The sequence below is a fragment of the Camellia sinensis genome, chromosome 3 (assembly GCF_055761805.1).
Source record: "Camellia sinensis isolate YWXY chromosome 3, ASM5576180v1, whole genome shotgun sequence".
NCBI classification, from domain to species: Eukaryota; Viridiplantae; Streptophyta; class Magnoliopsida; order Ericales; family Theaceae; genus Camellia; species Camellia sinensis.
The window spans coordinates 83,705,054-83,720,032 of NC_138963.1; the positions used below are offsets into that span (position 1 = coordinate 83,705,054).

At 42.4% G+C, this 14,979-nt stretch overlaps 1 protein-coding gene across 1 annotated transcript; it reads left to right on the forward strand.

The window, feature by feature from the left end:
• Positions 1–1,421: 1,421 nt before the first annotated feature.
• LOC145821647 (uncharacterized) lies at positions 1,422–2,742 on the forward strand. The gene is made up of 2 exons (XM_082918189.1): positions 1,422–1,823; positions 1,906–2,742. The coding sequence occupies exons 1-2, from the start codon at positions 1,422–1,424 to the stop codon at positions 2,740–2,742; spliced, it is 1,239 nt and encodes a 412-aa protein (XP_082774315.1).
• Positions 2,743–14,979: the final 12,237 nt, after the last annotated feature.

The window sequence follows — 14,979 nt, forward strand, 5'->3', positions numbered from 1 at the left end:
GCCTTGGCTTCATTTGTCCTGGTAAGATCTTCTTCTTTAATTTTTCCATTCTCTTTATGTGCTTTTGTCTGTCTGTTGCCATTACTGATCTTGTTCGAGGTCTTGGATTTATTTGTATCTTGAATTTGTGGCTTTTACCTTGAACTTCTATGCTTTTTCATCATTCTCTTTGCCGTTGTCCTTGATTTTTTCTGTATTTCTATTGTTTCTGAGAACTATACCTCTGTTCTTGAATCTGAAACTTCATCTTTGTTTTCTCTTTTTTGTATCTGCCCCAGATCTGTGCCCTCGATTTTTATCTTCATACCTTATAGATTTGGGATTTGTCTGTAGAACCCTTAATCTTTAGGGAAACCTGAAAAACGCCCACCTTCTGAAACATATTCCTCTTAGTTTAAGCCAACATAATGGGTATGTGGAGGCATAGGGTGAATACCCCAACAAAACTTGAATACTTTAGGCAAGAATTCTCTATCCCAGCCGATGTTCATCTTAAATTAGCTGGGGATAATGATACCATCGTGCCCACAGATCATACAATGCCCTTTCCAATAGTTGCTTTTACCGAATGTGGACTTCGGCTTCCACTCGATCCCCTTTTTCGTCAAGTTCTTCATTTCTATAAGCTGAACCCTATGCAACTTACTATCAATTCCTATAGGGTAATTAACGGTATTATTGCCTTAGCTAGGCAAGAAAACCTTAGAATCACCCTAGCCGACCTTCAATATTGTTATACTATGTGCCCTCTCGATCTGAAGGATAGGGGTTTTGTCTATTACCTTAAGCCGAGATCCACTCAGTACAAAATTATAGCCGACCTCCCAGACTCCAACAAGGGGGCTGGAGATGATTTTCTCATTGCGTCTGGAAATTGGGAATTTGGCCCAGATGAAGATGTCCACCTCTACCCTCTTCCTCGAACACTTACAGAGGGCAAGAGTAAGAGCCCTGAGTCAACACTTAGTTGTTTTTACTTAAGACTTTAATACTTTATTTCTGACGCCTGTTTCTTTGCAGATCTTCATCAGCCACCGAAAAATTTTCGCCAATCCTTCTTCCCAGGAACAGATCTGAAAACACTTCTTGGCCTCCCAATCCATAAACGAAAAGCCCCAGTATTACTAAACTTCATCCCTACATACAAATCCACCTTACCCGACGTCCCAAGAAAAAGGAAAAAGAGCCTTTCTCTACCTACAGCCACAACCCTAACTGCTTCTACATCCCGAACAGATCAAGAATCCACATCTGACCCAGCCGATCTTCCATCAACTTCGGCCCCCTACTTAATACCAATTCCAGAACGTAAACGCCGAAGAAAGCTTGTAAAAACAGCCGAAATGGTTCGTCCAAGGCCTGTCGTCCAAGATCTTCTTGCCGACATTCCAACTGATGCCGAAGCCGGACCAACGCAAACAATGCTTCCACCCAAACCGAAGAGGGTAAAAAAGGCTCAGCCTAAGGCCAAGGCTACAGATGCCGAGGCTGAGGATGCTCTGCCGATTTCGAAGCTAGCTGAAAGCAAAAAATCAACCTCCACTTCAGCCAAAAGATCTGCTGAGGGCCAACCCTCAGGGTCTACACAAACAAAAAGGCCAAGGTCATCGTCTGCGACGACCTCGGCTTCGAAGAAGCCCGACGTCTCCTGGGCCCCTGATCTATCCCTGGAGGATAGGCCTATCATGGCTAGTGAAAGTGCTGATGACATCAACGTTGCTGTCGCCCTTAGCACTGCTCTTCTTCTACCAAATGACTTGGAGCGAAATGCCAAGTTTAGTGAGTATGAAAATTACGCTCTGATGCTCCAACACTCTGCTCAAGTAAGTATTTCTGTCTGTACTTGTGATTCTTTCTTCCGTTCTTCACTGAGAGTACTGTCTCACATTTCTGTTCTTTTTGCAGGCCATTCAGCATGCCCACTCATTTTCCATGCAAGCCTTTGAAAATCGTCAAAGGTTGGTTGATATGAAGAGGGAAGCATCTTCTATGAAGAGAGAGATTAGGTCTCTTGAAGCAAAAATGAAAAAATTGGAGGATCAAGCCGAGGCTGCAACCAAGGTTCAAACTCTAGCTCTTGAGAAGGCCGAGGCTGCTGAGGCCGTTAAAAAGGTTGCTGAGGCCGAAAAAAGAGAGGCCGAGGTTCAGAAGGCTCAAGCGGAGAAAGAACTCCAGCAAGCTCTGGCCACTAAAGAAGCCGAAATCAAAGAGGCCGATGAAAAGGCCTATGCTCAAGGTATGGCCGACGTCGCAGAGGACTACAAGCTTCAAGTCAGGCAGGCATGCAACAGGGGATTTTCCCTTGGTTGGATGTCCTTGATAAAGAAGCTTGACCTTCCTGCTGACTCGCCATTGCGTCAGGCCGACGCTATTCCGTTACCATTTCCTCCACCTCCTCCTGAAGGTGAATCAGAGTCCGAGGCCGAGGAGGAAGATGAAGAAAAAGATGATGGTGAGGCCTTGGTGAGAAAACCCAAGAGTGTTGTCGAAGTCAAGTCCCCTCCTCCTGCTGAGCTGGTTATGGACTTAACTCAAGATGAGGGGGGTGATGATGCTGAGGAAGTGCCCAGGGAGTCTGTTCAAGGGTATCTATCGTCTGACCTCCTTCTGACTGAAAGAAGTCTTGACACAACATTGGCAGAGATAGATGCCGAAATACAAGCGGAGACAGTGGCCGAGGAGATTCCACCTGAATCGTCCGAGGTCTCCGTTCCTGCAGTGGCTGATACTGAAAAATCTTGAAAATGTTTTTTGTACTTCTTTTCCTTCTTTTTTCTGTACTTTGTACTTTGTACTTTCTGGGTAATGCAGAACTCTTTCTTTTGGCCGACGTGGCTTCTTCAATATGTAACTGCAACAGTTCTTTCTTTTGAATGTTTCAATCTTGTGATATATAGTCTTGTGTTTAGAAAATTTTTACATATTTCCTCATGTTGCTTTCTTTATGCAATCTCCTCGGGGTTTCATACCTCGGGTATAACCATGAGACTTTTACTTCGGCAAGATACTGTCCTGCAGTCGTTTCATAGATTTCAACAAGTATTAAATAGTAAGCTTAGTCCTACCTACTTGTAAATTGCTACAAATTTCAACAAGTAATGAACAATATACTTAGCCTCTATTTTAACCTGTAACTTACTGTATACTTCGGCGGGTGATCATACGTCGGCTTAACATAAACTTGTAAATTGCTACAAATTTCAACAAGTGTTAAGCATCTTCCCTTAGGTTTAAACGACCCACATATTGCTATGAGAATTTAAGCAATAACCTCAGCCTATCTTCAACTTGTAAATTGCTACAAATTTCAACAAGTGAAGATAAAGAATCAACTTAATTCCAACTTGTAAATTACTACAAATTTCAACAAGTGGATTAAGGAATAACATCGGCTTAACTTCAACTTGTAAATTGCTACAAATTTCAACAAGTGAAGATAAGGAATCAGCTTAATTCCAACTTGTAAATTGCTACAAATTTCAACAAGTGGATTAAGGAATAACATCGGCTTAACTTCAACTTGTAAATTGCTACAAATTTCAACAAGTGAAGATAAGGAATTAGCTTAATTCCAACTTGTAAATTGCTACAAATTTCAACAAGTGGATTAAGGAATAACATCGGCTTAACTTCAACTTGTAAATTGCTACAAATTTCAACAAGTGAAGATAAGGAATCAGCTTAATTCCAACTTGTAAATTGCTACAAATTTCAACAAGTGAAAATAAGGAATCACATCGGCTTAACTTCAACTTGTAAATTGCTACAAATTTCAACAAGTGAAGATAAGGAATCAGCTTAATTCCAACTTGTAAATTGCTACAAATTTCAACAAGTGGATTAAGGAATCATATCGGCTTAACTTCAACTTGTAAATTGCTACAAATTTCAACAAGTGAAGATAAGGAATCAGCTTAATTTTGAGTTTGATATGTCTTCAAAAACATCCATGCATAACTTTATCAATCGATCATATTGAAAGGATTCTGAAAAGATTTTATTGATAACATCGGCCAAACAATGATGTTTTTCTAATGATAGAAAAATTTCAAATTACAAGTATTCCAAGGTCTGGGCAATGCTTTGCCCTCGTTGTCCTCAAGCCGATATGCTCCATTCCCAAGTACTGAAGTAACTCTGTAGGGTCCTTCCCAGTTTGGGCCAAGCTTGCCCTCCCTGGGATCCCTCTTGTTCCCGACGACTTTTCTTAGGACTAAGTCGCCAACTTGAAAATCTCTTGGATTGACTCTCTTGTTGTAAGCTCTGGCAAGCTGTTGTTGGTATACTACGAGCTGAATTGCAGCCTTCTCTCTTCGTTCTTCTAATAAATCCAGGTTTTGGGTTAAGAGTATGTCATTGGTGCCATTCTCTACTCCCTGGGTTCTGATCCCTGGGATGCCGATCTCCAATGGGATGACTGCTTCTGTGCCATATGCCATGGCGAATGGGGATTCTCCTGTTGATCTTTTCGGCGTAGTCCGATATGCCCAAAGTACGTTGGGCAATTCGTCCACCCACTTTCCCTTTGCTGCCTGGAGCCTCTTCTTTATTCCATCCAGGATTACTTTGTTGGATGCCTCTGCTTGCCCATTGCTTTGAGGAAAACTTGGTGTTGAGAAATAATTCTTGATCTTGAATTTTGCACAAAAGTTTTTGATAAGTTTGCTGTCGAATTGTGTTCCGTTGTCGGCAACTATAGCTCTTGGAATCCCAAATCTGGTGATTATGTTTTTCCAAATAAAATTCTTGACATCCACATCTCGGATTTTGGCAAGAGGTTCTGCCTCTATCCATTTTGTGAAGTAGTCTGTTGCTACCAGCAAGTATTTTCTCTGCCCAGTTGCCTGGGGAAGTTGTCCAACCAGATCCATGCCCCATTGGGCGAACGGCCAGGGGCTGGATACTGGGTTTAGGTCGGCAGCTGGCTGATGTATCAAAGGTGCAAACTTTTGACACTGTTCACACTTCTTTACATAAGCTTCGGCATCCTTTTGCATGTAGGGCCACCAATACCCCTGGGTAATGGCCCTGTGGGCTAACGATCTGCCCCCTGCGTGGCTTCCACAAATTCCTTCATGAATCTCGTAAAGGAAATCTTCAACCTGCAAAGGATGTACGCACCTTAAAAGTGGTCCAGTGAAGGACCTCCTGTAGAGATGGCCTTCCTCTGTTAGACAGAATCTGGCCGATTTCAGCCTAATTTTATGTGCTTCTTTATGGTCTTCTGGCAGCTTTCCCTCTTTTAGGAATGCAATGATTGCATCCATCCAACTTGGTCCAAGGCCCACGCACATTGCTTCTTGTTCAATGCTTTGTTTATCTATGCTCGGGGCCGACATGTAGTCGATCATAATTGTCCTTGTTTTTCCAGTTTGAATTGAGCTGGCCAAGTTGGCTAACGCGTCGGCGTGGGTGTTGTCATCTCGGCTTACTTGGAGTAATCTGCAGTTTTGGAATAGGGTTGCCAGTCGGATGACTTCCTTTGCATATGCCGACATTCTTTCGTCCCTGGCTGCAAATTCCCCTGTTGACTGGTTAACAATCAATTGTGAATCACAAAAAACAATTACCTCGTCTGCCTCTGCTGCTGCTGCTAGTTTTAGCCCCGCAATTAATGCTTCATATTCTGCTTCATTATTGGAGGCTTTGAACCCCAGGCGGATGGACTGTTCTACAATTTCTCCATCTGGAGATATCAGCAGTACTCCTTCTCCTGCTCCCTGGCGGTTTGAACTTCCATCGACGAATAGTCTGAATGAATCGCCGATGTAGATGCTGCATGGTCTGAGCTTCTCTTTTTCTTGCTTTTTTGTCTTTGACTGGGATTCTTTTTGCTTGTTGGGGCAATGTTCCTCTTGGCTCGACGGAGCCCGAGGTGTGATGGCTTCAGGTGTGAGTTCTGCGACGAAGTCGGCCAAAACTTGGCCCTTTATTGCTGTTCTTGGCCTAAATTCTAGGTCAAACTGGCCTAGTGTTACTGCCCATTTGGCTATTCTTCCTGTTAAGTCTCCTTGATGTAATAAGGACTTCAGTGGGTGCTCTGTTAGAACCACAATCTTGTGTGCCTGAAAGTAGTGGCTCAATTTCTTTGAGGCCATTACCAGGGCTAGCATCAATTTTTCCAGTGGTAGGTACCTTGTTTCCGCGTTAGCCAGAGTTTTGCTTACGTAATAGACAGCTTTTTGCTCCCCTTTTTCCTCTCGGATTAGCACTGCACTGACTGCGTGTTCAGAGACTGCTAAGTACAAAAACAATTCCTCCCCTGGGATTGGGTTAGAAAGGACCGGAGTTGTGGTCAAGTACTTTTTTAGGTCGGCTAATGCAGCTTCACATTCTTCTGTCCACAGGAAGTCTGTGGCTTTTTTTACCAGGTTAAAGAAGGGTCTGCACTTGTCTGAGCTTTTGCTGATGAATCGGTTTAGGGCTGCGGCCCTTCCAGTGAGCACTTGAACTTGCTTTGCCGATGTTGGGCTCTGTAGTTCCAGGATGGCCTTGATTTGGTCTGGGCTGGCTTCAATGCCCTTTCTTGTTACCAGATATCCTAGGAATTTACCTGACCCAACTCCGAATGCGTATTTTGAGGCGTTGAGTCGGAGCCGATATGTTTTGAGTATGTCAAAGACCTCTTTTAGGTCGGCAAGATGACCTTTCGATTCCTTGGTCTTTACGACCATATCATCGATGTAAACTTCTACCGTTTTGCCAATCAGGTGTCTAAACATCTTTGTCACTAACCTCTGATAGGTTGCTCCTGCGTTTTTCAGCCCAAAAGGCATTACCCTGTAACAGTACAGGCCTTTCGGGGTGATGAACGCGGTCTTCTCTTCATCTGGGGGGTACATAGCAATCTGGTGGTACCCTCTGTATGCATCTAAAAAACTCATCCTTTCATGTCCCGAGGTGGCGTCTACCAGTTGGTCGATTTTGGGCAGAGGAAAGCTGTCTTTCGGGCAAGCTTTGTTGAGGCTGGTGAAGTCTACACAAACTCTCCACTTGCCATTCTTCTTTTTTACTACTACTGTGTTGGACAGCCACGTTGGGTACTGGACTTCTCGGATGGCCCTGGCTTCAAGGAGTCTGTCTACCTCTTCCTCGACTGCTTCGACGTGCATTAACGTCGGCCTTCTGGCTCGTTGAATCACAGGTTTTGCCGATCTGTCGACATTCAGACTGTGGCAAGTGACCTCGGGGTCAATGCCAGGCATTTCATAAGGTGTCCAGGCGAACGCCTCTATGTTTGCCCTTAAAAAATCTTCCAGTTCTTTTTCTTCTTCTCTGGCTAAGCCTGAGCCAAGAAGAAAAAATCGTTCTTCGTCGCCCTCCTGGACGAGGATTTTCTTTAGCGCTTCTTCGCTTTTCTCGGCTGGCTCTTTCCCAACATCTTCCAGGACTTCCATGTCCTCATCTTCAACTTCTGCTTTCTTTGGTTCCTGTACACTACAGGTGGATTTTGTTGCTGCCATGGAGCAATTTTTAGCTTGTAGTTGATCCCCTCTGACTTCTTCAATCCCATTCTTTGTTGGGAACCGGAGTAGTTGATGCAATGTCGAGGGGACTGCCCCCATTGCATGTAACCACGGCCTTCCCAGGATGATGTTGTATGGTGAGGGTGTGTCAATTACCAGGAATTCCGTTCTGATCTTCTTAGTGCCGGCTTGTACTTCTAAGCTTGTTGCACCCAGTGGCCATGTCGGCGTTCCGTTAAAGCCGACCATCGGGCCGCTTGATTGTTCTAGGTCGTCGGGGTGAAGGCCTAGCTCTTTGTAACATCTGACATACATGATGTCGCAGGAGCTGCCTTGATCTATTAAGATGCGTTTTACTTGGCACTCCCCGACCTGTAGGGATACTACCAAGGCATCATTATGCGGGTGTTGGACCAGTTCTAGGTCGGCTTCAGTAAAGGCTATTATTGGCCCTTGGCATTCTTCTGGCCGATGTCTCTTTTCCCCGACTTGATAAATATGTTGTAAATGTCTTACCCTCTGGGTTTCTTCTCTGATTTCATTTTCATTGACCCTTGAGTGGATTACATTGACCACCCTTGGTTCTCCTGCTTGTGGTAGCTGTGCTGGGGGAGGGGGTGCTGCTGGTGCTTGTGGCAGCCTTGCCTGCTCTTCCTTTGTTCTGGCCTCATCGACCAGGTCCCTTAGAAGGCCTTGTCTTACTAGGTCCTCCAAGTGTGCTTTTAAGGCTCTGCAACCTTGAGTTGGATGCCCTTCTTCATTGTGGTAGGCACAACGTCTACCAACGTTCCTTCCCATGAATTCCCCTGGTGCTCTTGCCGGAGCCCTGAAATAAGGTTGATTTCGAATCCGATCCAAGATTTTATGGATTGGGATCCGGAATACTGTGGTTACCGCCTGTTTATTTCTTAATTCTATTTCTTGTCTGGTCGGCCCATTGTTGATTCGGCTTCGCTTTGGCGAGCCGTTTCCCTTTTCTTGTTTCACCTCTTTGTTTCCTGATGTATCTTCTTCGGCCCTGGCATATTTCTCAATTCTTGCCATGAGTTCTTCCATGCTTTTCGGCAATGTTTTTGCCAAAGACTTCCGCAGGGGGCAGTCATCTTTCAGGCCGTTCTTGAAGGATACGACTGCTACTTCCTGGTTGCATTCAGGTATTCGGTTGAACACCTCGTAGTACCTCTTCGCATAGGCCCTGAGGCCTTCTTCCTTGGTGATTCGTAGAGCCATCAAAGCATCAACCCTCAGGGGTTGCAGCTTGTTGGTCACGAATCTGGCCACAAACATCTCGGCCAAGCCTTCCCATGTCTTTATACTTCCTTTTGGTAACTTGTGGAACCAATCAGATGCAATTTCCCCAAAGGATGAGGGGAATACTTTGCAGAGCAACGGCTCGTTTCCGCTGTATAGCGCCATTGAATTTAGGTACAACCCAACATGAAAGTTTGGATCTGATTTACCGTCATAGATTTGAAACCTCGGCATACTGAATCTTTTGGGCGGTTCGAATTTGTCCAGTTCCGCCGAGAAGGCTGTCTTCGGTTTCACTGGGGAGTTTACCTCGGCTTCTCCATTCTGTTGCCTCCTCTTGAGGTAGTCCCTCAAGTCTTCTTTGCTCCTCCCTGGAGCTCAGCTGTCTTTGGATTTTAGTCTTTTTGGTACACTACTTTCGGCCTCGTGGTGGGGTCGTTTGGATCTTTCTTCGTGGGATGTGTCAAAATGGAGTACTTGCCCCTGAACATGTCGATGTTCTTTGGGGTCTGGATTCTTCATGTGGTGTGTCCGTCGGGACTCCTCTTGCCTCGGTTTTTCCCGTCCGACTTCCCTGGAAGGCCGGTGTGAATGCCTTCCGCTTCTGGTATGCTGGGGGACCTCGGGGATTGTTCTTCCTACCTCCTTCTGAGTGTTGTTCGCTGGCATCGGCGTATCTTGCAGCGGGTATGGTGGCTGCATAACATTATTCTGCATCATGAAGTTGACGACTGACTGGAGGTCCGCCAACTTGTTTGCTAGTTCTTTTACTTCCTCATCCCTCCGTAGGCACCTGTCCCTCCATACCTGGAGGTTATCTTCATTGTAGTATTTTCCTTGGTTAGCTCTTTTTGACGTGTCGCCTTCTGGGATGACGTCGTTCTCTCTGTGACCCTGGTCACGGGCTTCTGCATTGCGGTTATCTCCTTCGATATCAAGATCAATTGGGCTGTCACTCCCAGTGGGAGCGTCCTCCCCAATATTTTGCTGTCCGTTACTGGCCATCTATTCTTCCTTCGTTCCCACAGACGGCGCCAAATTGTGTGGGTGAAAATCTGACCACACTGCCCGTTTAGTGATCAGCTGGAGAGCACAAGCAGAATAGATGGCTAAAGTAACCTGAAACAGAAAGAAAAAGCTCCGGCGGTGGTTCTTCCACCCGGGGGCACTCCGACGATCAAGTCAGTATATCTCTCAAAGATAATCAAGTACTAAATTGAATACTCAAAGTATAAGTTACATACCTTAGACCCATGGGGGTGCCTCTTTTTTATAATATACTCAATCCAAGTCCCACTAGAAGTATGACTTCTATGGATTCTAGTTCACTGTTTACTCTGGACTCTTTTAAGTGATATAGATAAACTCCTTGAGAGTGTTATCCTTATCTTAGTTCAATCCCCTTTGTGCCTTAGGACTCTTGCCCCATATCTCGGATTCCGATATCTTTGGAGATGACCTCGGCTTCTCCGAGATTACCTCGGCTTAACTACCAGGGCACGTGGCACCTCGGCTGACACGTCGGCGTCACCATGCCACGTGTTGGTATACAGAAAATATATCCCCACAGTTCTATTTTTCCAAAAACACTTTTCAGAAAATTCTGGTTTCTTATTTTCAGTATTTTTTTGTTTTTACTGAATTTTTTTAAATATTTTAAGCAATTTGTTTTTTACTTTTTAGACATACCTAATATAAATATACCTAAAGAGTAAAAAAATTGTGAAAAAAACCTTTTAAAAATTCACTAAATACCAAAAATACAAAAAAAAAAAAAAATTTGAGAATCCAGTACATTTTTTTTTGTATTTTTATGTATTTATTAATTTTTTAAAATATTTTTTCACTAATTTTTTACTTTTTAGATACATCTAAGTAAGGTGCATCTAAAAAAGTAAAAAAAATATTTAAAATTTTAAAAATATTCACTAAAAATAAAAAAATACGAAAATCAGAAAACTCAATTTTCAAAAAATTTAATCTAAAAAATTCAAAGCAAACACACTAATTGTGACTCATTTGTAACTGAGAAGATAATGAGACATTTGTAGTTAGAGTAAATATAAGATATTGTTGTAACTTTTTATTTGAATTAGTAAAATCGTCTGCGTTGTCTGTGGACATACTTCTAGTTGAGAGAACCACATAAATATGTGTTTTCTCTTGTGTTTGTTCTCTACTTCATTTATTTATTTTGTTATGCACTGTATATGTCATGTGTTTTGAGGTTTTTAGAGGCCTTTCACACAACATTAATCCATATTAAAAAAATAATTATTAATATCTATGTTCACCCGCTCTGTATCAAAATTCTGGATCTGTTCTGATGAGAGCCTGAATCTCAACCACCCCACAAGTTGTAATAAGTAATTCAATCCCATCGCATGATCCTAGAATGATATTCAATCAGCCAAACAAACCCCAACAAGGGACATGTCATTGAGAGAAGCCTTACGCGAAAAAGATTCAAAAGTCATTTTCAGGCTTGCACACATATATCCCAAGAGGTGAATATGATATGGGCCATGATTAAGACCCCTTAAACTCTGCACACACACACACAACCACCCCCCCCCCCCCCCCCCCCCCCCCCCCCCCCGCCCCGCGCGAGAGTAAGGATCCTCTAGAGTTTTTTTTTTCCTAAAATTTCCTAGAGTGGTGCATTGTGTGGTTGAGATTTAATGACAAGTCACATCAATTTTTCAGCATTAAATCTCAACCACACAATACACAACTTTAGAAAATTTTAGGAAAAAAACACTCTAGAGGATCCTTGGTGCCCCTCCACACACACACCCACGCACACACAACACACACACCCACGCACACACAGGGGGTTGGTGATAGGGGGAAAAGAAAAAAAAAAAATTGACCAATCAAAGGCAAAAGGTGCCGTGGGGGTGACCCTCAAAGGGGGTTCGGATCTTTATTGATATGATATATACAAAATAGGAAAAAAATTTATGGTATGCATCTGTTTAAGTGTGTATACTGTATGTATCTTAAAGTTTTTATTTATTTATTTATTTATTTTATTTTAATATTTAAAAAAAACAATCTAGAGAATTAATCTATTTTTTAAATTATTTAGGAAACTAACCTACTTTTTGAAATAGCATTTTGAAAATGTAATTTTGAATTGAAATCGTATTTTCAATATGCAATTTCAACTTGAAATTGCATGTTGAAAATGCAATTTTATGATGACATAGACTTCAGTAAGATATATTGTATTTTAAACATGCGATTTCAAGTTGAAATTGCATCTTGAAAATGTAATTTTCAATTTAAAATTACATTTTCAAAATACAATTTCAAAAAGCAGGTTAGTTTTCCAAATAGTTTAAAAAGTGGGTCAATTCTTTAAATTATTTTTTTTAGAATATTTATAAAAAAAAACTCGGCATCTTATTATATAAATATATAATTTTATCACAAAAGTTTTTAATAATAATTACAAAATGCCTAATTACCTTATAAATTGAAGTAAAAAAACATTCAAAATTTTGTAGTTGGTATTGCAAAAGTTTGTAGCTTGGTTACGATATTTTTTGTTATGCCAAATTATGACGACATTATGTATTTTGTGATTAATAGAGTAAAATATTCTAAAATTATGGTTATTACGTAGTCCATGTTTTTGGGATTCTAAAGAAACATGGCATAGGATATGATTTTATTAATCCCCCCAAATATTCCGAAAGTGGAATAAGATACACATTTCTAAAAAATTGATAATGTCAAAAGTAATCTAGTCCAAAATAATTATGGCTTTAGTCGATACTTTTACCCAGCAAAATGAACTAGATGGAAGGGAAATGTGAAAATTAAGAGCACATCAATATCTCATAATTTATTTATTTATTTACTAATAAATTTTGAGTCGTGTTTGCTCAATAATATTTTTTTTCACCCAATTGTAATAAGATGTTAAAATAAAAAATATGTATCGATAATTTTTGTAAATTTTCACTTGTGGTTATGCATTTCAAGATTCCCCCCCCCCCCCAAAATTAAAATAACTGATTTCCTATCTATAGTGAAATAATTTTATGTGATTTAGATCCAAACCAAATAAATGGAGGTGGATTTCCCTTACTCTGTAATCTAGTTTTTTTTTTGGGGGGGCAAAAATCACTTTTTTCTTTTTTATCAGTAAAAAGAAACTTTATTGATGAAGAAAGTAAGATACATGCGAAAACTTACATCAATAAAGAAGGAAAGTGCAAATAGCATTATAACTAATCTTACCAATCCCAACTAGGTTGACACTAATAAGAAAGCACAATCATTTGCTAGCACTTAACCCATGATTGGTGAGGAACCTATCAAAAGAACTAAAAAAGGAGAAAGGAAAAAAACAACAGAGAACCTCCACTCCACTTCTAATACAAAACAGATCACAGCAGCCACCATTTAGACTATTGCAGAACTACACCTAGTGCAACCCCAAATGTGATACAAAACTTCACCTAGATTCACTCCATTCCTCACAGCAGCAGCAGCCAGGAGGTGTCAGTCAGGCTAATGCAAGACTAGTGCAAGATAGATTAGAGCAGCTCATTCTCAGTTCACAACATTCAAATTCCACAACTCATCCTCTTCCCCATAGATCAGCAGCAGACCTTACTTCACATAACCTACTCCTTCAACCTTCATGTGTGATACAAACTTTACTTGGAGTCACTCCATTCCTTACAGCAGCAGCCAGGAGGTGTCATTTAGACACCAGCATTCCATTCCCTAAGTTGCCAGCAACATTAGCATTACCACTCCCCTGCTAAGCAAATCTGTTGACAGAGGCACACAACAACAACATAGCAACTTACCACTAGAAGGCCAAACATCTTCCCCATCTGCAAAACACAACAGCCATCCACCAGGAGAGCAGCCTCATAACTGTGGGATATCATCACCCATGTGAGGGATGATTCTCCATGTGAAGAAGGAGTTGGCACAAGCTGGCCATGTGCTGGCCAGCCCCTCCATCCACCATTTAGAAGTGTATAAATGAAGATGGGTGAGAGGAGAACATAGACGGATAGAGCAGAACAAGCCACAGAGAGTGAGATATCTGAGGCGGAGAGACCGTCTTCCTCGGTGTGAGCGAGGGAGACGGGTGAGTGGGTGAGTGAGGAGAGTGTGAGCTCCTCCTCTATTGTAATCTTTATGTAATATCTCCATTGTTATAGTGATAACCGGCTACTCTCCCGTGGACGTAGGCATTGAGGCCGAACCACGTTAAATATTGTGTCTCCTTGAGTGTGGGTGTGTTTTTCTGCATGGAATAATTTCTATAAGGTCTTGGGTGGGATCCCAGATCCCAACAAGTGGTATCAGAGCCTCGTTGGTGGCATTTCGGAACAAAAACAGCGTGTTGTTTGAAACTGCCCAGAAATCAAGTTGCTCGAAATCAGGTTTTGAGCATACCAGGAGCAAGGGCTCGAGAAGAGGAGTCCAACCATATAAAGCAGACACCCAGAGGAGTCCCCATGCGCCCTCACGCGCCACCTGAAGAAGGCGCGTGAGGCCCAGTCTCTGCACGCGCCCTCACGCGCCGTGAAGGCAGTCGGCGCATCGGCCCAGTCTCAAGGAAGAAGGTAAGTGGGGGAAGGCGCGTGTAAGGCACGCGCGTACCACGTCTGCTGCCACGTCAGCATCAGAGGAATGATCCAGTGTGCTGCGGGTATGGTGTAACCGCAGATCTGAGGCGTACAAAATGTTTTGGCTAGATCGAAGCCATTTGGAGTCCGTTTTTGGTGATCCAATAGTGGTTTCCAACTATTTGGAGTATTCCGGACACATCCGTACGGTCAGATTCTGGAGACAGAGTTTCTGTAAAAAGAAGGCAGATTAAAGAGACGAACGGCATCAGGTGCAGTGGACAGAATATTCTGTTGGTACACGGAATATTCCCTGAACTTCTGGAAATTGCAATTTGGCCCAGAATTTTCAAAAAATTGTGGTATGGCCCAACTTTCGGAGATTTTTTTCAGTGAGGTCCTTGGAAGTGCAGCAAAGGTTGGTCCTAGCTAAACGGACCGCTCCGGACGCAACCGCGAGGTCAGAATAGTGAAATTCTGAACGGTTTTGAAAGATTGTCAAAACATGGGAGTTTGTCATCTTCAATAGTTGAAGGAAGGTTGCCGGATATTGTGGAACGCTGTGGATTCACTGAAGAGGTTAGAATGGGCAAGATTCTGACCAGATTGGACAACCAGATACAGATTGAGATAGATCATTGAAGACCAGAGGAGATCAG